General features: G+C 47.7%; 1 protein-coding gene across 1 annotated transcript in view; it reads right to left on the bottom strand.

Moving 5' to 3' along the window:
• The window catches only part of Dscaml1 (DS cell adhesion molecule like 1), a 330,756-nt gene that overhangs the window by 16,695 nt on the left and 289,282 nt on the right, over positions 1 to 24,779 (bottom strand). The window contains exons 15-20 of the mRNA XM_038323307.1: positions 22,887 to 23,054; positions 21,819 to 21,889; positions 15,607 to 15,847; positions 11,946 to 12,092; positions 9,675 to 9,830; positions 1,112 to 1,251 (exon numbers count right to left, since the gene is read on the bottom strand). Coding sequence (XP_038179235.1) covers positions 1,112 to 1,251; positions 9,675 to 9,830; positions 11,946 to 12,092; positions 15,607 to 15,847; positions 21,819 to 21,889; positions 22,887 to 23,054 — 923 coding nt within the window. The remainder of the gene's footprint in view (positions 1 to 1,111; positions 1,252 to 9,674; positions 9,831 to 11,945; positions 12,093 to 15,606; positions 15,848 to 21,818; positions 21,890 to 22,886; positions 23,055 to 24,779) is intronic.

The raw sequence follows: 24,779 nt of genomic DNA, 5'->3' as shown, positions 1-24,779 counted from the left end.
ACTGAACTCAGCACATCTCCCTACCCTCATTCCCCAGTCCCCCCAGGTACTTGAAGTGAAGTTCTCATTACTCTATGTAGACCTTGTGTGATATACCCCCATGGAAGCTTCCCCTGAAAGAAGGGGTTCTCATAGCTCAGGACACAAAGAGGCTGGGTTTGGGATGGTGAATGCCCCGTGTGTTGAAGGCTTGGTGCCCACCCAGTGGCTCTATTGGAAGACTGTGGAACTTTTAAGAGGTGGGACCCAGTTGGAGGAAGTTAAGTCGTTGGGAGCATGTCTTTACTGTCTCTCATCTTTGAGACAGGTCTTGCTATTTAGGCTGGAATGAAAGTTTCTCCTTTGCCTCCCAGCCATGTGCACCTGTGGTAGTTTGAATGTGATTGGCTCCCATAATCTCAAAGGGAGTGGCACTATCAGGAGGTGTGACTTTGCGGGAGTGGGTATGACCTTATTGGAGGAAGCCTGTCACTGTAAGGGAGGACTTTGAGATTTCCTGCACTCAGGATAAAGCCCAGGCCCTAGTCAGAGACGTTCTCACTCCTATACCATTCCTGCCTTGCCTAGCTCCACAGTGTGGCAGTCATCTGAAGTAGGGCCCCAGCAGTGCCTCCAAACCTGGAGGATCCGGATGAAAGGCCACGTATACCCAGAGTCCATAGGTCAGCCAGTTCCTGGGAGTGCCTGGGGTCAGAAGAGCAAAGCTGCGAGGCCTTTCCCCCCCCATCTGATTGGCTGTGACCCACAGGATTCAAGAGGGGCTCCAAAGCTGTGTCAAGCTTGCAGCCTCTTCAGAAGATGCCTGGCCCGCGATTTGGGATAGGTGTATGCGTCATGGTGTGTGTGTGTGTGTGTGTGTGTGTGACATCAAAAAGCAACTCGCAACTTGCAAAAGTAGGTTATCTTCTAATGTGTGGGTCCCAGAGCTTAGAGTCAGGTCTTTGAATTTAACCACAGATGTGGTTAAACCTGATGAGACATCTTGTCCAGTGCCCATTCTGAACTATGATCCACAGGGAAGTATAGGCAGAGAAAGCTCCATGGTTTGAACTGAAAGCTGACAGATGCATTGTCCCTAAAAGATCTGCTCCCTGTCACCCTCACTACTTACCGGTTGGCCGGACCCAGGGCTGGAACAGAAGATGGTGTACTTGCGGATCACCCCATTGGGCTTGGTTGGAGGCAGCCAGGAAACGACCACACTGCTAGCTGATGAAGGGACAGCTTTGATGCCAGCAGGGGGACCTGGAACTGAACAGGGAGAAGACCTGGTTAGTCTAGAGAAGACAGCTCAGGCTTGGGAAACAGTGATGGAGGGGAAGAGTGGGTGAATCTGGGAGAGCTCGTTAGAGGGGGCCCAGAGCTGTGGGCTAGAGCAGGAGGGCCCAGCAAGGCTTACTGGCAGGAGGACAGGGTGAGTGTTTGACCAGGCAAGACATAGGCAGACCAGAGAGAAACGGAACACAGGAAGCATGCATTTGTTTCCTTTGTCCTTAATCCCTGTACCCCGGTGCCCTTACTAATGACATGCCTGTGCATAGGACTATACCCCATTGACACTGGTTACCCTGCTCTTTCAGGCCTGTGAGTTCCTTTAGGTTGGACCTACAAAGTGCTTTCTGCTGTAGGCCCAGTGTTGTCGTGTGCACTAGTGAGGCCCTTTCTGTTTTCTGGGGAGTCTACCTGGCAAGTGAACTCCGAAATTCACTCAAGAGGCTCATATAGACTCTTTGCTGCTTCTTCAGAGTAACAGGAAGCCTGGGAGAATGGTAGCTTTTTGTCTCAGTCACACTTCCCCTCTCTCTCTCCCCACCTTATCTACTGTTCTTTTCCTACCCCCTCCCGCTATGTTTATCACTTTAGGGGCAGCAATTGTATCCTATTCAATTCTTTTTTTTTTTTTTGAGACAGGGTTTCTTTGTGTAACAGCTCCGGATGTCCTTGCTTTGTAGACCAGGCTGGCCTCCAACTCACAGAGATCCACCTGCCTCTGCCTCCTGAGTGCTGGGATTACAGGCATGCACCACCACTGCCCAGCCCTATTCAATTCTTACCTTCCTTCCCTTAGCCTCATTGACCCTATCCATGTGGAGATAAGAATCCCACTAAAGGGTTATGGTGAGAATTACTGTTAAGTAAAATAAAGCACCCAGGACAGTGGTAGTGCATGGGAAACACTCAAGAGATGGCAGGAGTCACTATTTTTGTCTTCTCTCTGCCAGCGAGCAGGGGTGATTTCTTCTCCTTAGGAAGTGGTCAATGATTTGGGACCAACTAAAGTGATGCTTTTCAGGGGCAGCATCCATCCAGGGTGGATCCCAGAGGCCGAGAGCCAACCTTGGCTTCACCTTCCTGGCCTGCTGTATCTTGAGTTGCAAGGGTATATGGATGTCTCTGGGGTAAGTGAGGTTGTCTTTGCACATTTTCTGACTGTTACCAAGAGAGGTGTGTTAAATTCACAATTGTGCATTTTTCTATCTTTCCATATGTCTGTCTATCCATCTATCATTTATTTCTATTTATTATCTATCTGTTTCTCTCTTACCTATCTACTATCATTTATGTATGTGTGTATGCATGCATGTATCTATATCTACCTGTCATCTGTCCATCTACAATCTCTCTCTCCCTATTTATCTATGATATCTATTTATTCATCTGTCTGTTCATCTATCTATCTATCTATCTATCTATCTATCTATCTATCTATCTATCATCTGTCTGTCTATCTATCTATCTATCTATCTATCTATCTATCTATCTATCTATATCTATTCTCTCTATTATCTACTTATCTATCTGTTTTTTTTTTTTTTGAGACAAGATCTCACTAGTTGGCCTAGAATTCATGATTCCCCTGCCTTGGCCTTCCAGGTACTAGGACTTCAAATGTGTGCCATCATGTTTGGCTTGTTTGAATGTGCTTTGAAGTTATATTATGCCGTAAAAACTCAGAGTTTCCTCTGCCTGATAGATGGAGTCTTGTAGCCATGTGTCCTTCTTTCCTCTCTTAGGTCTGATATTAAAATTCCAGTTTTGGACATGTGGCATGCTATACTTTTTGTTTTCCTATCCTTTTATTTTGAACGTTTCTACGCATTTTTATCTTGGGTGTGTGCACATGCAGATATACCGTGGTTCACGTGGAGAGGTCAGGTGTCCTCCTCACCTTGTACCTTGTCTCCTGTCTTTTCACCACCGCACAAGCCAGGAGAGCAGGCCCGCCAACTTCCGGCCTCTCCTGCGTGTGTATCCCATCTCACCACAGGACCTCTGAGACTGTGGGTGAGCTGTTTCAGATGGGTTGTGCGGATTCAAACTTAGTCTTCAGTCTTGCTTGGCAAGCGTTTTACTCAGCAAGCCATCTTTCCATCCCCTTTACACATCTTCACACTTTCGATGCCGTCTGCACGGTATGGATTTAGGTTTCGCTACTACTAGCCCGTCTGACAAGCTTTATCTTCTAACTGGAGGGCTTCCTCAGTTTATCTTTAAGGCAACAGCTGGTAGATTTGTATTTAAACTTACCCTCATATAAATACTTTTTGCTTCTTTCCCTTCCTACTTTTTTCTTTATCTTTGCTTTTTTGACTTCTCTTGAATTCAGTGTTCTGAAAATTACACTGCTTGGGTTGGAGAGTTGGCTCAGTGGTTTAGAGCGCTTACTGCTCTTGTAAAGGACTGGTACCATGTGGTGTCTCACAACCATTCATAACTCCAGTTCCAGATGATCCAACGCCCTCTGAAGACCTCTGGGGGCCCCAGAAGTGCACAGGGTGCACACATATACACATGGGCAGAATATTCATGTACATAAAATAAAATAACTTTTAAAAAGAAAATTGCTTTTTTTACTAATTTGATAATTGCATAGCATTGCATTGTTTTCAGTGGTTATTCAAACAGATTCCAACATGAATTTTTTTTAGATAGGGTCTCACTTCTTTCACCCAGACTGGTCTCAAACTTAGGTTCCTCCCCCTTAGGTTCCCAAATGGTTTACAGGCATGAGATTACAGATATGGAGCACCACATGTGACCATTAAGTGAGTCTTAGTTATCAAAGTTTAGTATTCCATGTTTCTATATCCTCGATACCCAGGATAGTCCATCAACCAGCGTGGGCATCAGGAGCGTTCCAGACCCTGGGAAATCTCAGGTTCTACCTTCCACCTAATTGAATCAGAATCTGGATTTTAACAGGACTCCTAATTGATATATATGCATATTAAAGCTTAAAGATAATTAATTAGACATAATTTCTCTATGCATCTTTCTTGTTCATTTTTACTTTTTAGTGAAGTGGTTCTCAACCTTCCTAGCGCTGAGACCCTTTAATTGTAATTTTGCTGTAATTATGTAGTTATGAATTAAATTGTAATGTAAATATCTGTTTTTTGATGGATTTTGGGGTTGCGGTCTCTCTCTGCTTCATCTGGTTTTTTCTTTTGCTTTATCTTCCAATTTAAAATTTATCTCTTTAGCTGTGTCTATTGTACTTTTAAACTCAGTAGCTGAGTTCTTTTTTTTTTTTTTTTTGAGACAGAATTTTTCAGTGTAACAGCCCTGGATGTCCTGGAACTCACTTTGTAGATCAGACTGGCCTCAAACTCACAGTGATCTGCCTGCCTTGCCTCTCAAGTGCTGGGATTAAAGGCATAAACTACCATTTTCTAGCTAGTGACTGAGTTCTTAATTTTGGCATTAGTTTAATTTTTTTCCCATTTGATAGTTTCATTCTAATTTTCAGTCTTTCCAAGCATAATTATCATAAAGTCCATGTTTGGTCATTTCATCTGCAAAAATTATATGTTTCCTTTGTATACTTTCCTTGATGGCTTTTGTTTATCTGCTGATTCATTCTGTCCCACTAATTTTTATTGTATCCCATACACAATGCTTGCTAAACTGTACCAGTAATGTGAAAACTCAGGTGATAACCATCTCCCCAAAGGGAAGATACATCCTGGACACTAGCAACTTGGGGTCACTTCAATCCAGACTATAGGCCTGAGAGGAGAATTCAAAGTTATGTGCACTTGGCTCATGCTTACTCCTGGACTTCAAGAGCTGTTTGTCCTTCAAGGTTTTGATTGAAGGAGAATGGGGTTCACCAAACAGATTTCAACTTCGCAGTAGGCCCTGGCCTCTGATTTGTCTTCCTTCAGTGCTATTCATTGTCTTGCTCATTGTCTCAAGATTCAGAAACTGTCCTTCCGGGAAAGGGCTGCTTCACATCAGGCTCCTTCCTGAGTCCTGATTTTCCCTGGGCTCCTGGCCCAGCAATTCACTCTCCTGTCGACAGTATGATAACGTTTAGGCAGGCATTTTTAAGGAAATCACTAGGTTCCTAGTTACCTTCAACAGGGAAGGTAGGGGTGAGTCTCCTGGCCCATGGCTCCTCTCAACTCACCTCCTCCCCTTCATCAGCTGCGGGTCCAGCTTTGCATAGGCTTCTTGCACTGTCTTTACGTACTGCATACAACAAGGTTTATCTTACCAGAAAGGTCTAGTCCTGCTACTTCCTCTGCTAGAGGCCTTTAAAAACAGTCTAGTATGCAGCTTGGCTTGGTTTTGGTTTCCACAGGGAAGGTGAGTAAAGGTTTGTAAAGACTGAGTCCAACCAAGACAGCCCGAAACCAAGCCCAGACTGAGTTCTGCCCTTGGTAAGTGTATGTGACTTCTATGTTTGCATTTTTATCTTCTTTCTTCGTAAAAATTTATTTGTTTATTTACTTTTTGTTTTATGTGTATGAATGTTTTGCCTGTGTGTATGTATGTACACCATGTGTGTGCAGTGCCTACAGAGGTCGGAAGAGATCATTGGATCTCCTGGAACTGGAATAACAGTTTTGAGCTGCCAAGTGGGTGCTGGGAACTGAATCTGGGTCCTCTATAAGAGCAGCACGTGCTTTTAACTGCTCAGCCATCTCTCTAGCCCCTTATTTCTTTTGTGCGTGTACGTGTTCATATGTGCTAGTGTGTGTGTGCACATGAATGAGGAGGCCAGAGCACAAGCTTGGGGGTGTTCCTTAGGAAACATCTACCTTGGTTTTTGAGATAGGGCCTCTTACTGGGACCCAGAGCTTGCCAATTAGGCTGAATTAGCTGGCTAATGAGGCCCAGGGATCTGTCTGTCCTGCAGCTCTGACTTACAGGAGCATGCTACCACACCTGGCTTGCTTTATTTTCCTTCTTTCTTTCTTTCTTTCTTTCTTTCTTTCTTTCTTTCTTTCTTTCTTTCTTTCTTCCTTCCTTCCTTCCTTCCTTCCTTCCTTCTTTTTTTTTTTCGAGATAGGGTTTCTCTGTGGGACAGTACCAACTGTCCTGGAACTCACTCTATAGGCCAGGCTGGCCTCGAACTCACAAAGATCCACCTGCCTCTACCTCCCAAGTGCTGGGATTAAGGGCATGCGCCACTACTGCCCGACCACACCTGGCTTTCTATGTGGGTTAAGGGGATCAAGTTTGAGTCTTTATGTTGTATGGCAAGCAGTTTTCAGAGTGCGCTATCTCCCCAACTCCTTATTTTTTTCCTATTTCTTTTGGTTGCTTCTAAAGGGTTTTAATTTCTTTTCCTTAGGAAAAATGTAAAATCTTGAGGGTGGTGGGTAGGTGAGGTCTTAATGCCTTCAGATTAAGACACTTGGCCACGGTCCCACAGAGGGGCTGTGCTTGGAACATGGACCTGTCTGCTTTCTCTGTCAAATGAGTACAAACTGGAACAATGTCCCCCTGCATATGGCAGAGGCTGGCTGGTGAGACTGGTGTGGCTGTGACAGGGCCAGCGGAGTTGGTTGACACTCTGCCCTGCCTCCTACAGACAGATCTGTCTTTTGATCAGGTTCCCACGCCCCTCCACACTTTACGTGGAGGATATATTAAGTTTTGGGAAGATGTTTGGCCATGAAAATTCCCTTTTGATACCTGGTTTAGTGAGAGGAATGTGGCCCTGTTCTGGCCAATAGGAAGTGAGGATAAATCTGATAAGCAGGTTTCTAGGAATAGTTTCCTTTATGCCAAGAGAGGCATGGTGACTTGAAGTGACTTCCTCGGCCTGGTCTAGTGAGAAGCAGGGGGCAGTGGCCATTTTGAAATCTTGGAGGGGATCTGCAGCGGTGGGAGGGAGAGGGATTCTGCTATGCTGAAGATGGCAGAGGGGAGCTATTGGTCAAACCAACCTGGAGTATGTCACTTGGGGCTCTCTGGTCCATGTGGCAATAACAGTGCTTACTGCTTTTGTCTCTTTTGGTTAGGCTTTCTGTTATACAAACAATTTCCTAACAGCCCTAAGTGAAGGGTAGCCTGGATTTGTCTTCTGTTTTCCGAGTGGCACTCACAGAATAGCTCTGGGCCTCTGGGCCTCTGGGCCTCTGGGCCTCAGAGTTCTCCTCTGTAAAATGGAAAGAAGGCAAGGAGGAGGATAGTTCATGTACGACAGCATGTCACATACATGTCAAGTCACGACTTCTGTTTGGGATGAGACTCCATCTGATGTTATTATGCCCTTTCTGGCCTTGGGCTTCCCTTTGGGGACACCGAGTCTCTCCCCTGTTATGTCATTGACAGCATCTTCGTAGCCACAAAGCAACTATCATTATTATCACCCAGGGCTTCTTCTACAGATGACTTTCTAGTTATCTTACTTCTTTTAGTTTGATGAGGCACCATCGTTCCCACTTGAGGAGGCAGCAGAAGCCTGAGTGACTTGTCACATGACCATAGGACTACGGAAGTTCTTCTGTGGAACTGGGCAAGACTCTCCATACCATACAGCTGTCTCCTAAAGGTGGGGACTGTGCTCCCTGACTCCCATCCTAAGCCTCGATTCTGTTGTGCATGTTCCTGTGTGTCTCTGAAAGTGACTTTGGGTAGACAGCTGAAGGCTCCTGCAAGGACAGGATGATGCCTGTGGCCTCTGGGGCCTCACTCTGGTTAAATACATGAGATGTTCATAGGTGTGGCCTTGACTGAAGGAGGAGTCAGGAAGCTTAGGGACCTCTGTGACTCATTTCCAAAGACCAGGAGTATACTTGTGTGGCCTGGTCCCAGGCTTTAAGATGGGGCCAGGCTGGGCACCAGTTCAGTTAATCCTCTACCCAAGAGGAGGTAGTTCTGCCCCGAGCTGTCTCAGGAAGTCAAGACAGGGAAGTGTGACAGGAGGGTTGGTAAATGCTGAGCTGCTTAGAGCTTTTGAGGTGGCAGCTGGTGGCAAGGCTGGAGGGAGAGGAGTAGATCAAGCCAGGCTGGGAGCTGTTCAGCCCCTGTACTGGGAGTGTATGAAATTCCTCCCCATCATTCACAACTCTGACCCTTCCAGAACCTCTGCCAAATATCTGGGTACGCCCTAGATCCCAGGCCTCCTTATTTTTCAAAGAAACACAAGCCGAGCAGGAAGGAAGCCAGGATACTAATGATGGCTACCGCTTCATGTTCCTACTGCGGTCCAGACACTTTACATGCCTACTGTGATCCAGACACTTTACATGCCTTCTGCGTTCCAGACACTTTACATGCCTACTGCAGTCCAGACACTTTACATGCCTTCTGCGTTCCAGACACTTTACATGCCTACTGCAGTCCAGACATTTTACATGCCTACTGCGTTACAGACATTTTACATGCCTACTGTGGTACAGACACTCTTCAGCCAAATGCAGGCTTTCTAAAGACAGGGTACAGGACATTCAGTTAAGAAACAACGCAGGGCCAGTGAGATGTCTAGGTTGATAAAGATACGTGCCATACAAGCCTGGCAATCTGAATTTGATCACCAAAACTCATGGCAGGACAGAAACAGTTCCACCAAGTTGTCCTCTGACCTCCACACATGTGCCGTGGCATGCATGTATATATACACATACACATCATATACACACATAGAATAACAGCAAAGGTCAGGTCAGGGTGGGGTAAGAAATGGTGGCCAGAAGCAGGAGCCCAGAGTTGTATGCCAGGTCTGGTCTGGGCCACCTTCAACTTCAATGGTCTCCTAGATTTGTGCAGTTCTGGGCCCCAGTTGGAAGCTTAACCCTTCTCCCTACCTGTTCCTTCCAGGGTTGATTCGGCTTCCAACCTGTGTTTATTAACATTATATTCTTGAGTTTGGCCTTAATTATCCTCAACAGAAGAAGAGCCTAGTGACCATAGTTCACCTGGAGGCCTATCTCAGTTTTCCCCCAGTGAGTTCAAGGCCTGGACCACACTGGGGCTTTGGTGGCATGACCACCAACCAAGTCCTTAACCCTGGTTGTACAAGGTGACTTTCCTGACTCCCACATCGAGCCCAGAATCCATGCCTAGAGGAAACTGAGCTGTGTCTGTCCGGAGAGCAGACTCCTCTAAAGGATGCCTTGAGGGTAGGACCGGGAGAAGAGTTGTCAGGCTGGTGACTTGGTGCTTCAGAGAGCAGAGTTATGGCAAGGGAGGAGACAGCTGCTTAGTTGTTCCCACATCTGTCCCAGAGCATGTCAACAAGCTCCACAGTCAGAAATGTTCGGTGGATAGCCCCGTCCTCCAAACCTCCCTCCAAGGGCTCAAAGGTACAGAAGGAAGAATGGTACCCTGCTCTTGTGGCCCCGGGATAGGGGCTGGAAGCAAACAGCCTGTATGTGGGGTGCGCTCCTGGGAAGTTGGTTCCTGGGGGCAGAGAGGTAGGTCGTCCCTGGACTCACCATCTTCCTTGGTCTGGATATAGAGCACGCTGCTGCGCACACCATCCCCGGCCTGTGTGTAGGCTAGCACCTGGACGCTGTAGTTGGTGAACTTCTCCATGCCCCGCAGCTCCACTCGCTCCCTTGTGGTGGTGACATTCTGCATCTCGCCCCACTCTGTGGAGACAGGCCTTTAGTCGTGAGGCTGACCCTGCCATCCTCCCTGCCCTCCTCCTAGCCTGGGCTCAGACCTCTACATTGTAGGCGTGAGGACTAGAGGGTCTTCTGCAAGGCAGCAGATCCGTTCCTAGGCCACGTCTCTCCTTAAGTGCCAAGTGCGTGCTGGCCTTGAACCCCAGTTGACCTTGTACCAACTTTTTCTTGATGCTCTCTCTTTAAGATACATCCATCTGTATCTCTCCCTGAAGCATGTACTCTCCTGCTACCCAACTCCCCACTTCCTTAGCCCACTGGGAACCTATCATTCTGGTTTTACTAAGGAGCTTCTTGTGGATCCTAAAAGAAGGACGGGCATGGTGGTGCATGCCTTTAATCCCAGCCCTCAGGAGGCTGAGGAAGGAGGATCTCTGGGACTTTGAGCCTAGTCTGGGCTACACTAGCCAGGCTACATGGTAAGATCCTGTCTAAAAAAAGATAGTTTATGGCAAGTGTCCATGGAGAGGGCCACAGAAGCAAAAAAGGAAAACAAGCAGGGAGAGCTTCTGAGCCCCTACTGAAACTATGTGGAAGACTGGCCCGGGCACAGTGCTGGGGACAGACTTTGTAGAACGAGAGACCAGAGATCAACTCCCAGGGTCTCACTGGCAACCAGGAGCAGGCAAAGGGTTCAAGGCACTGGCCAGGCGGCAGTGCAGAGTGTAGAAATCCAGAGGGTGAGAACACCATGCCCAGATGGGATTCAGAGGCCTCCTTACAGGAAGCAAGGCAGACCTATCTGGGGCACATGGAAAGACCTAGGAAGAGGCAGCTTCACTAACAGCCCCGTGGTCTTTGGAGAGTAGAGGTCAATGTCTTCTCTGCGGGCTGGGTTGGAAAGCTCATTGCCTTGGAAAAGAGAAAGCAAGTTCTGGAAGGAGCCTTGCGCTAATACTGTGTAAGGGTCACATTTGTTTGTTTTTTGAGACAGGATCTCACCATGTAGATCTGGCTGCCTCTGTCTCCTGAGTGCAGGGATTAAAGACAAACACCACCACTGGGTGGCCCCGGATTTCTCCAGGTACTTGGGAAACCTTCAGTGGTTGAGCCCTAAGACTGAGGCTTCTAAGCTTCCCTAGGAGACAATGGATCAGGGATGTCTTTCCAGTAGTGTTCAGGTCGGGAGGGAGGCAGCAGGAACTTGGAGAGGTGGCTGTGAGCCGCATCCCCAGGTTGTCTGGAAGGGAAGGTGCAGAAGCCTGGGAGGCAGAATGTTTGGAACTAGGCTGCAAGCGCATCACAGGCCTCTGCTCCACTGAGGTGAGGAAAGCTTCTGTGTGTATAGCTAGGGATGCAGGCCGCTGGCTCTGCATCCTACAGAGTTCCTGGTCACTAGAAGGCCTCTGAGCACACCACTAGGCATGATAACGATGCATTTGTTCGGGTTCCACAGGCCTGTCTGCATCTGAAGCAAAGAAGGCACCCTGAAGGCATCTCTTCCACTTACTCCTCTCTGTCCTCGCTCTGTGATTTCTGTCCCGCCCCTCACATTGCTGTTCACATTGGAATTACACATCTTACTACCCATCTGGCTCCATCAGTTTGACCAAGGAGCAGCTTCCCTAGGCCCGGATAAGCCTGCTTCCTCTCTCATCCCTCCGGGCCTAGATGACGACAGCTTCCTGCAGGTACTAATCCTGGCCATCCTCTCTCCTCCCCACCCTGCTAAAAGTACCCCCTCAACACACATGTGTGTGTGCCACCTGCTTCCTGGCTGATATAGCCATGAAATCTTAATATCAACATATCAGAATAACAAATGTGCCTCAGTACCCCAATGACTCCTATGCGTGCAATTGTCTAGGCGTTGCTGGTACCTACTGCCCCTCACCAGGGAGATGACCGTGTGCATGACCTCGACCCTCATCTGGCTCTGGTCCTAGGCTAGCAAGGACACAGGCAAGTGGACCCTCACTGTCATATCACACTGCTGTAGCCTCCATATGTGTGCAGAGGGGGTTGTGCTTGCCCTTGACATGCTGCTGGAAGCTACTCAGTTCTAACCAAGCCCGGGGCACATCCCAAGGAATGCAAGCCCATTAGCCTGGACCCAGCCATTAACCCCAGAAGACTCACCCCCATCAACATAGAGTGACCAGAAGATGACCCGGTAGCCTTTGAGGACACCATTGAGGGTGCTTCGTGGGGGCTCCGACCAAGAGATGACAGCCACGTCAGAAGTGATGGACAGGGCTCGGACATTCTCTGGGGGTTGGCTGGGCACTGTAGAGGGTAGTGGGAAGCAACAGCTAGTCAGTCAGTTAGGGTATGAATGTCAATATGACCTATGTGTCTCATACTGGGCCCAAGTTGCCTGATCATGGGGATGTAGAGTCAGACAAGCACAGGGACCATCTGACTCGGAGGTCTGGGAGTTGGACTGCCATTCAAATCTTCTCTGATCTCCAGTCTCCCCCTACCCCATCTCTTTGGGGGCAAGATGGCCCAGGTTCTGTTAGATTCTGGAGAGGAGGATGAACTTGGGCATGGTCCCAGCAACTCCTCAGTAGGCCACAACAGTCAAGAGAGTCCACAGGATGAGTGTGGTGGCTTGGGAGACCAATCAAGCTCCAGGGTGGCTGTAACTCAGTCTCTAACAGAGGGAAGACAGATGGATCTGAACCCAGGCCTGGCCTGGGGATTTCTGCATTCTGGGGTTAAACTGAAGGGAAAATGAAAAGGAAAGGGGATCTCAATGAATCCTGGCTTAGGGTCTGAAAGTTCCCATGGACATCTCTAAGACTTCTGGGCCCATTACTCCCTGTCCCATCTCTATGTAGGAGCATGCCCAAATACCTGGGTGTCCTGAAACCACAGCGTGAGGCCAACTTGGGTGACCTATGTGTCCTTGACTCTGAGAGCTCCCTCTGTGACTTAGTCCCCTAACTGCGCAGTAGGAGCAAAGCACCGGGGTTAACTCTGCTAAGAGTTTCAGTGGCACTTTGTGCCGGCTTCCCTGGAGCCCAGGACAGAGGGAGAGAGTGCGCCCGCTCTGCTGTGAATGGGAGAAAGGAGGCAGAGGCTGGAGGGAAGGTAATTAGATCCCGTTGCCCCACAAGAGGCAACTCTAATTTTTATGAGCATTTAAATGATAATACATCATCCTAACGATCCTCTTTGAGAGTGATTATTGTTTCATATTACTTAGGTGTAAAAATATAAGCACCATGTAATTAGGGACCCAGTGTAATAAACTAATACAGATCGCCCGTTCGAACAAAATGAAGGTAATACAATTATGGAAAAGACACTCTTGCTAAGGCAGGGGCCCTTGAATACCCCAGGAGGAGTGCTAATATTGCCAGAAAACGATCAGGATCTGACAGGCTAACGAGGGCCTTAATTAAGTATGAAAAACTGCGGAGCAAATGCACGTGGAAACTTTCTTCCCTGTCTCCTCCTTTGTTTTGAAAAGGACCCCACAGCCTGTGCCGAGCCCTCCCTGGTGGAAACTCTGAGGGCCCTGTCTGTGGGAGGGAGGCTGTCCTCCCCTGAGGATGAAGGATGGGATTTTAGGGTTGGGCGGGCTGGCCTGGGCTCTGGGTTTGGACAGCTGGTTCAGCAGACTTTCCTGGGGCATGCTGTATCCAGTCTTGCTCCCAAACACAGGGGAAGCAGGTGGACCAGAAAGTGTATGGCCTCGGGATCAGGCTTGGATGTTCGTCACGGCTGTGGCTGTTATAGTACTAGGTAGGGGATTAATGGCTGCCAGTTGTGGCCGAGCTTCGTGAATTCTGACCCAGCTGTGGTTTTCATGGGTGCTCCATGGACCACCAGCAGCAGCCCAACCCCCGTCGTCATCGTCATCATGGAGTCCCGGCTACACTGAAGGCTTCCAGAGAGTGCAGTGGGAACTCCTGAGCTAGGGCACCACCTGGACCAATACTCCAGCCTGAAAGGCGATAAGCTGTCCCTCAGCCCACCAGGCTTGTGGTCAGTGTCTTCAGGTGGGGGAAAAACTTGGGGGGCCCAGGGCAGTGTGGCTGTGCTTCTTCAGGCTCTCTGTAACTCTCTGATCTTTGCCAACCCTCTCTTTTCCCCCACTCAGATCTGGGATCTACCCCATCCCCAAACTCAGCTCTGTCCTAGCCCGGTGAGAAGGAATCTGGGGATGGAAGCAGGATTTGAAAGCCCTAGATAGCTTCTACCTTTAGCCAAGGTTTAGAAAAGTGAGTATAAGTTTCTCCAGTGTTCCTGGCCTGACTCCCCCTCTCAGCACAGGCTGAACTTGCTAAGGGGAAGGGGGAGGAGAGGGCACAGCTAAGCTCAGGGCCTGGCTCGCCAGTGTTGGGCTGCTTGACTTTTGTAGTGCCATGCAGCAAGGGCATTTGTAACCTCCCCCCTCCACCTTTCCGGGAGAATTAGACTCAAGACCCAGACAGTTTCCACTCTCAGCCCCTCACTTTCAATTGGGGTATCAGGTGGAGGCTTTGAAGACTCTTCTGCATCTTCCTATTCTGCTTTCTCAGGGTGTGTGTATGTGATTGACTGCTTGCCTCCTGCTCTGGAGGCATCGAGGCCCTATGTCCTATCTCATCCTGATACAGGGTCAGGCCCCAGCTGTCTGTCATCTTTCCTGTGTGTGGACAGGATGCAGGCTCCTGTTCTCTCCCAGCCCCTTCATTTACTATCAGACTGTGGGAGCTTTTCTAGTTACCAGAGTGCCAAGATTTATTGATTGATTGATTGATTGATTGATTTTGAGACGGGCCTCACTATGTTTCTCTGGTTGACCTGGAACTCACTGTGTAGATCAGGATGGCTTTGATTTCACAGCGATTCACCTGCCTCTGCCTCCTCCGTGTTGGGACTAGAGATGTGTGCCACCTCCAGCAGAGTGTTTTTTAAGAGCCAGGCTCTAAATTCTTCTGCCATTTGGCCGTGAGAATTTCTTAATTCTGTAGTCCCTTTTCATGCCCTTAAAACAGATCGGGGGACACATTCTAGCCTAGAAATACAAGTGCAGCTTGGCTCTTCTTTCTCTGCTTCTCAAAGGAGAAACTGGGCCCAGAATGAGGGGAAAAGCTTGGTCAGGGGCTAAGGGCCCAGAAGGAAGGAGAGAGATACAGGGATGGAGAGACATGGATAGACAGACAGACTGAGAGGCAGAGCATCAGCAAGTGAGACACAGGGAACAACTGCAGGGGCTGATGCTGTTTTTGTTGAGTGGACTAAGGCCCTCTTGGGAGCAGTTGGCAAGAGGAGATGGGGCGGCAAGTGTGTTGGTTATTTTTTTGGTCAACTTGATACAAACTGGAGTCATCTTGGAAGGGGAAACCTCAGTTAAGAAACCGTTTCCATCAGTTTGACCTGTATTCAAGTCTTTGGAGTGTTTTCTTGATTAGCGGTTGATATAGGCAGGCCCAGCCCACAGTGTGTATCCTGGATCTGGGGTGCTGATCCTGGGCTGCACAAGAAAGCAGGCTGAGTTAGTCATGGACAGAAAGCTAGGAAGTAGCGTTCCCCTGTGGCCTCTGCTTCAGTTCATGGCCCTGGGATCCTGCCTTGAGTCCCTGCTCTGACTCCCCTCAGTGATGCAGTGTGACCTGGAAGTGTAAGATGAATTAACCCTTTCTCCCTCAAGTTGCTTTTGGCCGGTGTTCTATCCACAGCAGTAGAACACAAACAAGAGCACCCATGAAGCTTGTGTTGCCCACAGGATCAATGTAGATTCAGGTCCTGGGTCTGCCTGAACCGGAATCTGAGCCCACGCTCCCAGCCCTGTGTCTGCCCTTACCATCCTCCAAGGTGGTGGCATTGATCTCACTGGATGAGGGTCCTGTGCCTGCCCGGTTGAAGGCCTGTACCACCACGCCGTATTGAGCAAACTTCTTGAGGTTATCCAGGGTGTAGACCTCACTGTCCCCAGTGGCCTTCATCTCCACGATGCTGTACTGCCCATTGCTGCCAGGGCTGTTCTCCCGGTAGCCAATCTGGTATCCCCGGATGACTCCATTCTGCAGCTCCTTCTTGGGTGCCTGTGGGTCAGAGGAAGAGCCGAGGATGAAGACATGGTGATATTCTAAGGTGACTTTGTTCTTAAAGCCAAGGACACACCATCAGTCTGTGCCTAGCCCTTTGAAGGCTCCTGTTTCATTTAGATTGAACCGTGAGGTATTTACCACGGCTATCTGGCCCTCTGTGAGCATGATACTGAGATGCCCACCCATCTTCTCACATAGCCCTTTATGCTGTTCTTGTCCCCACTCTGGTCTCTCTCCTTTGTCATGTCCTTGAGGAGAGGCCTCCTTCTTTATGAGACAACCCTTAGCTATTAGTGGCTTGTTTAGGCCTCTGGTCAGAGGCCTGGTTTTTCCTCCCATGGCTTCTGACATTCTATAGAGTTTACTTCTGTGTTTGTATGTCTGCCCCAGCAGAATCTAATGTCATGAAGATGAGATGTATTGACTCTTTTTACTGTTGTATCTCTGGTCTATAATGGTACCTGTCATAGAGTGGGCCCTGAGTACATATTTAGTGTATGTATGCATGTATGTATCACTAAACAGGGACATTACTTGTTTGCTTAGGGACCTAGAAGAATTGGAACCTCAGACAAAAGTGATCTCAAGGAGAGAGGTGTAAGCAATGAATTTAAATAAAAGGAGTGTCCTGTGATCCCTGTTCATGCACACTGGGATGGTCATTACTGATAAAAAATGATGTAGAAAAATCAGAACCCTGTTACATGAATGTCAAGTACAACAGCAGTGCAAGCAATCTGGCTGTTTCTCGAGCAGGCAGACATTGAGTACCATGTGATCCCGGTGGTCATATAATCCTACTCGGGGTATTACCTCGAAGGGCTGAAAGCAGGGACTCTGTTTCTTGGGTATCTGTGTGCACAGCAGTGTTATTCACAAGAGATGAGCGGACCAGTGAGATGTGCTGTATCCACACAGTGGAGCAGTACGCACCCAGGGAAGGTGAAATGCCCGCGTAGGTTATTGAATTGATGAACTCAGACATTGTGCTGCGTGAAACTAGTCAGTCACAAAAGACAGGCACCATAAAGTTCCTGTTACAGAGGGTCCTGGACTAGGTGAATTCGAAGAAAAAGAAAACAGAAGCTTCACTGGGTGGTGACAGCGCACACCTTTAATCCCAGCACTTGGAAGACAGAAGCAGGGGGGAATCTCTGTGAGTTCGAGGCCAGCCTAGTCTACAAGAGCTCGTTCCAGGACAGCAAGGGCTGTTACATAGAGAAATTCTGTCTCAGAAAATCGGAAAAAGAAAGAAAACAGAAGTTTCTAGGAGCTAGGAGGAGGGGATAAGGAGTTCAGTTGAGGTGATGGGCAAGTATTGGAAATGGCTCAAGGTGATGGCTACACACCTCTATGAATGTTCTAATTGGCATGGAACTTTATTCTTTTTTCAATTAAAAAATCGTGTGGGGTGTGTTTGAATGTGTATGTGAGGGTGTGCACATACGAAGAGACCTCAGGTTGACACCCGGTGTCCTCCTCCATCACTCTCTACCTTATTTTTGGGATAGGATCTCTTACTGGTTGTTCTGGCCCTTGCTATTTTGACTAAACCCAGGATCCTCTGGTCTCTGCTCCACAGTACTGGGGCTGCAGGTGCATTGGAGCATCAGGCTTCTATATGACTTGGGGATCTGAGCCTGGGTCTTTGTGCTAACCCAGCCAGCACTTTACCCAGTGAACCACCTCCCCAGTGTCCCGAACAGCACTCTTTTTTTTTTTTTTTTGGTTTTTCGAGACAGGGTTTCCTTGAGCCTGTCCTGGAACTAGCTCTTGTAGACCAGGCTGGCCTCAAACTCAGAGATCCGCCTGCCTCTGCCTCCCGAGTGCTGGGATTAAAGGCGTGCGCCACCACCGCCCGGCTTTTTTTTTTTTTTTTTTTCTTTTTTGGTTTTTCGAGACAGGGTTTCTCTGTAGCTTTGGAGCCTGTCCTGGAACTAGCTCTGTAGACCAGGCTGGCCTCAAACTCAGAGATCCGCCTGCCTCTGCCTCCCGAGTGCTGGGATTAAAGGCGTGCGCCACCACCGCCCAGCATCCGAACAGCACTCTTAAACATAGCTAGAAGGTATAAATTTTATACTAAAAAAAAAAAAAAAAAACTCTTGAAGATAAAGACGAACCTAAACAAAGAGTGCTTGACTTCTGCCTGGCCCAGATCCTCAAGGAACGGGCTGGGTTGTCCCCAGATTCAGTGGCCAAGGGTGAAGTGTGATAAGGGAGCAGGCCCACAGGCAGCCCATAGACGAATGGTCAGAGGTGCCAAGAGGGTGCTGGTGGGAATGAAGGACCAATCCCAGAGGGCCAGAAGAACAGAGCAAAGAATGTTCTCCTAGCGTGAGTCCACACTGGGAAATGTTCTCACCCCAGACTCAAGTCCTGATACAAACTCTGCCACACACAATCATGCACATATACAACTGTCTTGAGAGAAAACATTGTAACATGAACACCAGTACACGGCAGGATCTTATATGACCCCTAACCCCCCCACAAGTGGCTGTTTAATTTATGTCCATAAACACATGTGTAGGTGATATAAACACATGTTCAGATCCTTCAGAAAGCACATCCTAATCACCACGCCTGCCCACGGTCAGATGCAGTTAGAACCACAAATAGAAGCTGGCTTCTTTAGGGACTGGGCCTACCCATCTTTAAATTGAGATAGAAAGCCACCTCTATGCATAAAAAACCAGTTAGAACCAGAGTTTTAAAGACGATGAAGTTAATTTAAAAGCCCACCTTCTATTATACTAAAAAATAGTGAGATAAAAAACAATTAAGTTCGTAAAACAGCCCCACTGTTTCTTTTAATTCAATGAATGTTTTAAATGAATTGCATTTTAAGCTCACTGTTAACTCAATAAAATTAAGTTTTTAATTTAACATAATTGTTTTGAACTCACTAAATAGGTATGTGCGCGTGTGTAATTGACTTGACTTTTTGCTATTGCCTGAATCATCTTCTTGCTGCACTTGGGCAGTTCTGCAGAAGTAGCCTGCAAATGGGCAAACCTCTGCAGCTGGAGCTTGTGCATGCTCACACACACACACTTAGATACCTATCAGAGGCACACACTCATCTTCAAGAGCACAATTCACTCACTGGCCACTACACACACTCTGCTACTGCATGGACACACAATCACATCCTTATACAATGCCACACTGCTTTGCACATCCAGGACCATGTATGCTGCCACAGTCTACCCCAGTACATAACACCTAGTGAGGCATCGTGTTACACACATGCACACTTGACCCAGGGCTGTCTACGGCCAGTTATACATCTCTGCACATATAACCTAGGGTTGTCTATACCACAATAGACACCTATGCACATGACGTAGAGCCATCTATGACATGATATATGCTGGTGCATAAGGCCACAGCAACATATATTGGCAGAAGCCCTGGGCAAACACCCAGGTACCCTGATGTACATGTATATTTCAAAAATTTATACAAATTTTGACATACCTTCCCTCCTCTCTCTTTCACTCACTTTTTTCTCTCCCCCCTCTCTTTCATTCCACATCTCCCTCCCTCCCAAACACAAACATTCGGGGTTTAAATCAATCTTAACAATATTTCTCTGAAGCATTAGGGAATCAATAGGGCTGATTGCAAATTTATATCCTAAAGCAGGGGTGATCCATCCCACGGAGAGTCTTAAAGTGGACTGACTTATCTTTCAAGCAAATCTTTATTTTTCATTAATCTGTTCTCAGCATTAAAAAAAAATCCCCACGAGAAGTCAGTCCCTAAATTTATTGACTTGCTGGCTCATTCTGAAGTTCTAACTTTCTAATCAATTTTATTTTTCATTATGAGACTTTGGAGAAATAAATTTGATTCTAAATTTTTATCGACCTTTGGGTCAGAGCTTTGTAGCAAACACCTGGGTGTTTTACATCGTTCTCGGGCTCCACCTCTGGGCTCCCTCTGTGTAGTCCCAAGAAATAAGTTCAGAGCTAAGATGCTGATAAGATGAGGTAGAACTGGGCTTTACCTTCAGCCTCTGGGGAAAGCTCCTGAGCCCGGATCTGAATCTAGAGGACTTTTTCTAGGGGGCATGTCTGTGAGGGATTTCTAAGATCAGTTTGATAAAGATGCGACGACTCAGCCTAAATGTAAGCTGCTCCATTCATGGATGTGGGGAGACACATGAAGATGCAGACAATGAGCTGATGACCAGCCTTCCTCACTCTGTTTGCTGACCGTGGGTGTGACCTTCTGTGACTTCCCCCCATAACGAACTGAACCCTCACACTTTGAGCCCAAACCAACTCCTCCATCCTTGGTTGCTGATGTCAGATATTTTACCACTTTTACCACAACAAGGAAAGCAGCTGATAAAAGGCACCAGATAGGACATCTTCTGCCATTTCTCTGGGGAGGGAAGAGTCTCGGCCTCTGCTGTGTGAGTATGTGCACACATGTGTGGTCATGGCCATTGTAGGGAAAATGTCTAGGCCCTTCTCACATTCTTCCGTGTTCAAGTTGACCCTCTCGAAGAGTCCAGATAGGGGGCTAATACCACTTGGGTTTTCTGGTTAGGAGTTAGAGTGGGAACAGAGCATTAAAAAACTGATTCCCCACGAACATGTAGCCACTCCAAGGTCCACTGTCAAGACTAGAAGTACCTAGAAGACCAAGGCCAGGTCCAAAGAAGTTCTTTGTCCAATAACTGTTCAGTATACTGCAGTGGAGAGATGGGAGATAAGAGATGAGAGAGAGTCCCATCTGTGTGCCTTGATTTCTGTCTTACACCTGAACAACTATAGGCAATCACCTCAAATCTCGACATCCTTGGTTTTCTCTGCTGGATGTTGATGAAGACACCATTCAGGGTACTTTCTTTTTTGGTCATTTTTTTATCATTTCATATTATCATTCATAGGGAGAGGATTAGATAAGTTTGGTAGGAGCAAGTGCTGGGGGCTGGACGCTGCAGAGTTGTAGGAAGGCATGGAGTCACTGGGTCATCCGCTCATGTGGAGGACAGAGAACAAGGCCAGAGTTCCTGAGAAGTACCCTGACTCTTGGTTCTGCTCATCTCTTGGCTCATCAGTGGAGTCTCCCCTAAGGCATCCTTAAGAGGCAGCTGCCTCTGCTGCCCGAGTTCTCAGCCCCTTAGCACTGGCAGAAGAGCATACTGGTCACTGGCTTTTTCCCTCTGAAGCTTCCCTAAGCCTAGAAGACCAGCTAATGGTTTTCGGTGTTTCTGAAATAATCCTGGAATGGAGAGATGGCTCAGTGTGTAAAGGCACTTGCTGCTAAGCTAGGTGGTCTGAGCTGTATCCTAAGGACCCAACTGACTCCTGCAAGTTATTTTCTGACCTCCCCGCTCTGCACGTGTTGTTTGACACCTGAGTGTGCATGCATTTGTGTGCAGGAGCGTGCACACACGCGCGCGCACACACACACAGATACATAAACACACATATAGACACACAAACACACACATACAGACACACACAGACACACACAGATACATAAACACACATATAGACGTACAGACACACACATACAGACACACACAGACACATACAGATACATAAACACACATACAAACACAGACACACACACAGATACATAAACACACATACACACACAGACACACAGACACACAGACACACAGACACACACATTCACCTCTGATTTTACCCTGATGCACAAAGTCAAACCCACTTCCTGCTCTTTTATACCACACTGGGTTTAAGGATGGGCTGGTAAGTGGGCAGACACACACTGGCACTATAAAGTTCTTCATCTCATCCCTTGCTAGAGGCCAGGGTGAAAGGGAGCAAGGATTGAGAAGGGACCTTCCCTTTACCTTTCTCTCCTCCCACTCTTCAGATACCACTAGATCCAGTAAGAAAATAAGCATGGGTATTGTATGAAGAGAGACTCGTGAGCCTGCTGGATAGAGGAGGGGTAGGCAAGATGGCTTTTCACTTACCTTCCAGGTCACTTGGATGCTCTGAGAAGTCACTGGTTGCAAGGTGACATCCATAGGGGGACCATCAGGAGCTGGGTACACAGAAGAAGCAACACTGAGTCACATCTGGTAGAGGAAACAATCCTGTGTCCTCATGGCAGCCTGGAGGACTGCTGAGGAGGGAGAAGTAGCTGATCTTCAGAGTAGGACATGGCACTTATCACTTTATGATCATTTGGAACATTGCACACATATGTCTTCAGCATGTTCCTGCATTGTTTTGTTTCACAATAACACACGTAAGAAAATACATCAATAAAAATCATATTTAAACTTTTATTAAAAATCTGGGGTAGGCCAGGTGGTGGTGGCACACACTTTTAATCCCAGCACTCGGGAGGCAGAAGCAGGGGGATCTCTGTGAGGTTGAGGCCAGCTCAAGAAACTACAAGAGCTAGTTTCAGAACAGCTAGGTTCTGAAAACCCTGTCTCAGAAAACCAAACCAAACCAAAAACCAAACCAAATCAAACCAAAATCCAGGACCACGTGAATAGCCCAGTCAGGGGTTTGAATTGCAATTCCGAGGACGAAGTTCCATCCCCAGAACCCATGTAAGAAACTCTGAGTGCAGCCAACCTGGAGGCCTCCTGAGTGTACACTTGTGACCTCCACTACTAGGCAGGCAGGCGCTGGTGGATCCCTGAGCTTGCTGGCCAGCCAGCTTAGTCTGGTAGATTTCAGGACAATCCTCTGACCCCTACATACACCCACGTACAAGGACATGTGCACCTTCCCCCAATGGCCCAGGGAACTCAGACTTCATGTTTTGTAAAGTCGAGACACCTTTCCCACACAGGCTGGATCCCTGGGAAACAGGGCAGGACCACGGACAGCTCCTTAAAGCCGCAAGGCAAACAAAACGACCATAAAACTACAAAACAAAACAACCCTGCCTTCTTGGAAAAACTCTGACCTCTTATGATGCATAAGATGTATTTCTGTGAATGAACAGCGTTGGTGGAGGCCCTTGATGTCCATGAGTCTCAAGACCATGGGCAGTGGGGGCAGAGGACAGGATAGGTACTCACCAGCCTCTTCCGTGCTGATGGTAAGCTCCTTGCTTGGCTCGCTGCGGCCGATCTTGTTGAAGGAGTACATGCGGATGCTGTACACAGATGCTGGGTGCAAGTCCACGATGTTGGCCTGGTTAATGGTTGGGGAAATGTTGCGTGTGGACTGCTTAAAATCCCAGGAATCTGGAAAAGAGACAGCCATTTTGAAGCACATCCTTGCATATTACAAGACTTGTCTCTAACCCAGCCACAAGTATCAGTCTATCCCAGTTAAAGCTTGGATGCCAGAGGGGTCCAGTTCACAGCGACAGCAGAGAGCCTTAATAACTTCATGGGGACTATAGAGGGTCCATTCGAAGGGGCTCCGGCTTGGGAGAAGTCAGACTTTCCTTTGTCTTCACAATGTGTGAGCTAAACCACAGACAGGGTCAGACAGGACACGTTCTATTGTCTGCTGAAGTCAACACTTGTTTGCTATCCCTGGGGTCTGATGGACAGTGTCTTTCTTATGGCACCTTTTGGGACAACCGTGACTTACCTATGGTGACTGTGAGATACCCCATTTACCCAGTATCCCTGTGGGGACGGGGAAGCAAGGACTCTTTCCCTTCCCTCCTGCTCTCTGCTCCATATCTCCCTACCTTGTGCATCTATGCAATGATCTGAGAGTTCTGTGTGAGGTTGTGGGAGGGGGAAGGGGGCAAGACCAAGTGTGAGAGTGCATAGCCCATCCCCACCCTCTTTCCTGTACCAGCAACAAAAAGGTAAAGTGTCAGAGTCTTCAGAATGAGGGACCAACAAAAGGATTAACATGTTCACAATTCAATTCATCCAAGGAGACTGGCAGTCCGTTCCAGGGCTAATGTTTAGCAAAATTGCAGAACATGGAAAATGCCAGATAAATGTAACTCAGGGATCCTGTGCCTGCAGACATTATGCATCTCCAGAGGAGCTTAGCCGTTCATCCGTGCTTGCTGAGTCCTTACTAGGGGACCCTAGAGCAAGATGGAGAGGAGCTGCAGCTATAGTGGTGGCTGAACCAGGACCTTCTCAACCCAGAGGGCTTGACCAGATGCCCCCTTAACACTTCTGGGAAAAAAGGGTAAAGACCAAGGAAACAAGCTCATAAGGGCTTTAAAGGGCTCCCAGGCATGCGCAGATACTCCTGCTCACTCTAATCATCTGTACTTAGAGATACACTGCGGTGGGCAGTGTCCTGAAGAAAATCTCAGTGGAAAAGACGAAGTCACATCTCTAAGGTTCAGCTCCAAAGGCAGGAAAGGGCACTATGATTGCAGGCAGATTTTAAGAGGCTATTTTTATGCATGTGTGTTTGTGTGCCTATGTGCACCCACACGAGTTTGCATGCATGTGGAGGCCAGAGGACAATCTCAGTGTTCCTCAATCTCTTTCCACCACATTTTTTTTGAGACATGGGTTCTCCTTGAACCTAGAACTTTCTATTAGGTTAGACTGGTTGGCTTGCAAGCCCCAGAGATTCTCCTGGATTTTTGTTGTTGCTGTTGTTGCCTCTCTCGATGATGGGTTGCAAGTGCATGCCACTGTGCTTGATATTTTTATGTGGTGTCTTGAGGATTGAACTCTGGCCCTCATGTTTACAAGGCAAGCATGCTACTGAGTGAGCCCTTAAGAAGATACTTAAAGCTTTTATTACATTGAAATAAATAAAGAAATAGGTGAAATATGTGTGTGTGTGTGTGTGTGTGCCTACAGGCAGGCCTCATGTGCATATGGAAGCTAGAGGACAACTTGCAGGAGGCAGTTTTTTCCACTATGTGGGTTCTAAGGATCAAAAGATCATCCGGCTTGTTGGTAGTGCCTTTACTCACTGAGTCAGCTTGCCAACCCCAAATGCATACATACCCACATACATATGTACATATATAT

The sequence above is a fragment of the Arvicola amphibius genome, chromosome 3 (assembly GCF_903992535.2).
Source record: "Arvicola amphibius chromosome 3, mArvAmp1.2, whole genome shotgun sequence".
NCBI lineage: Eukaryota > Metazoa > Chordata > Mammalia > Rodentia > Cricetidae > Arvicola > Arvicola amphibius.
This window is presented reverse-complemented; position numbering and strand designations above follow the sequence as displayed.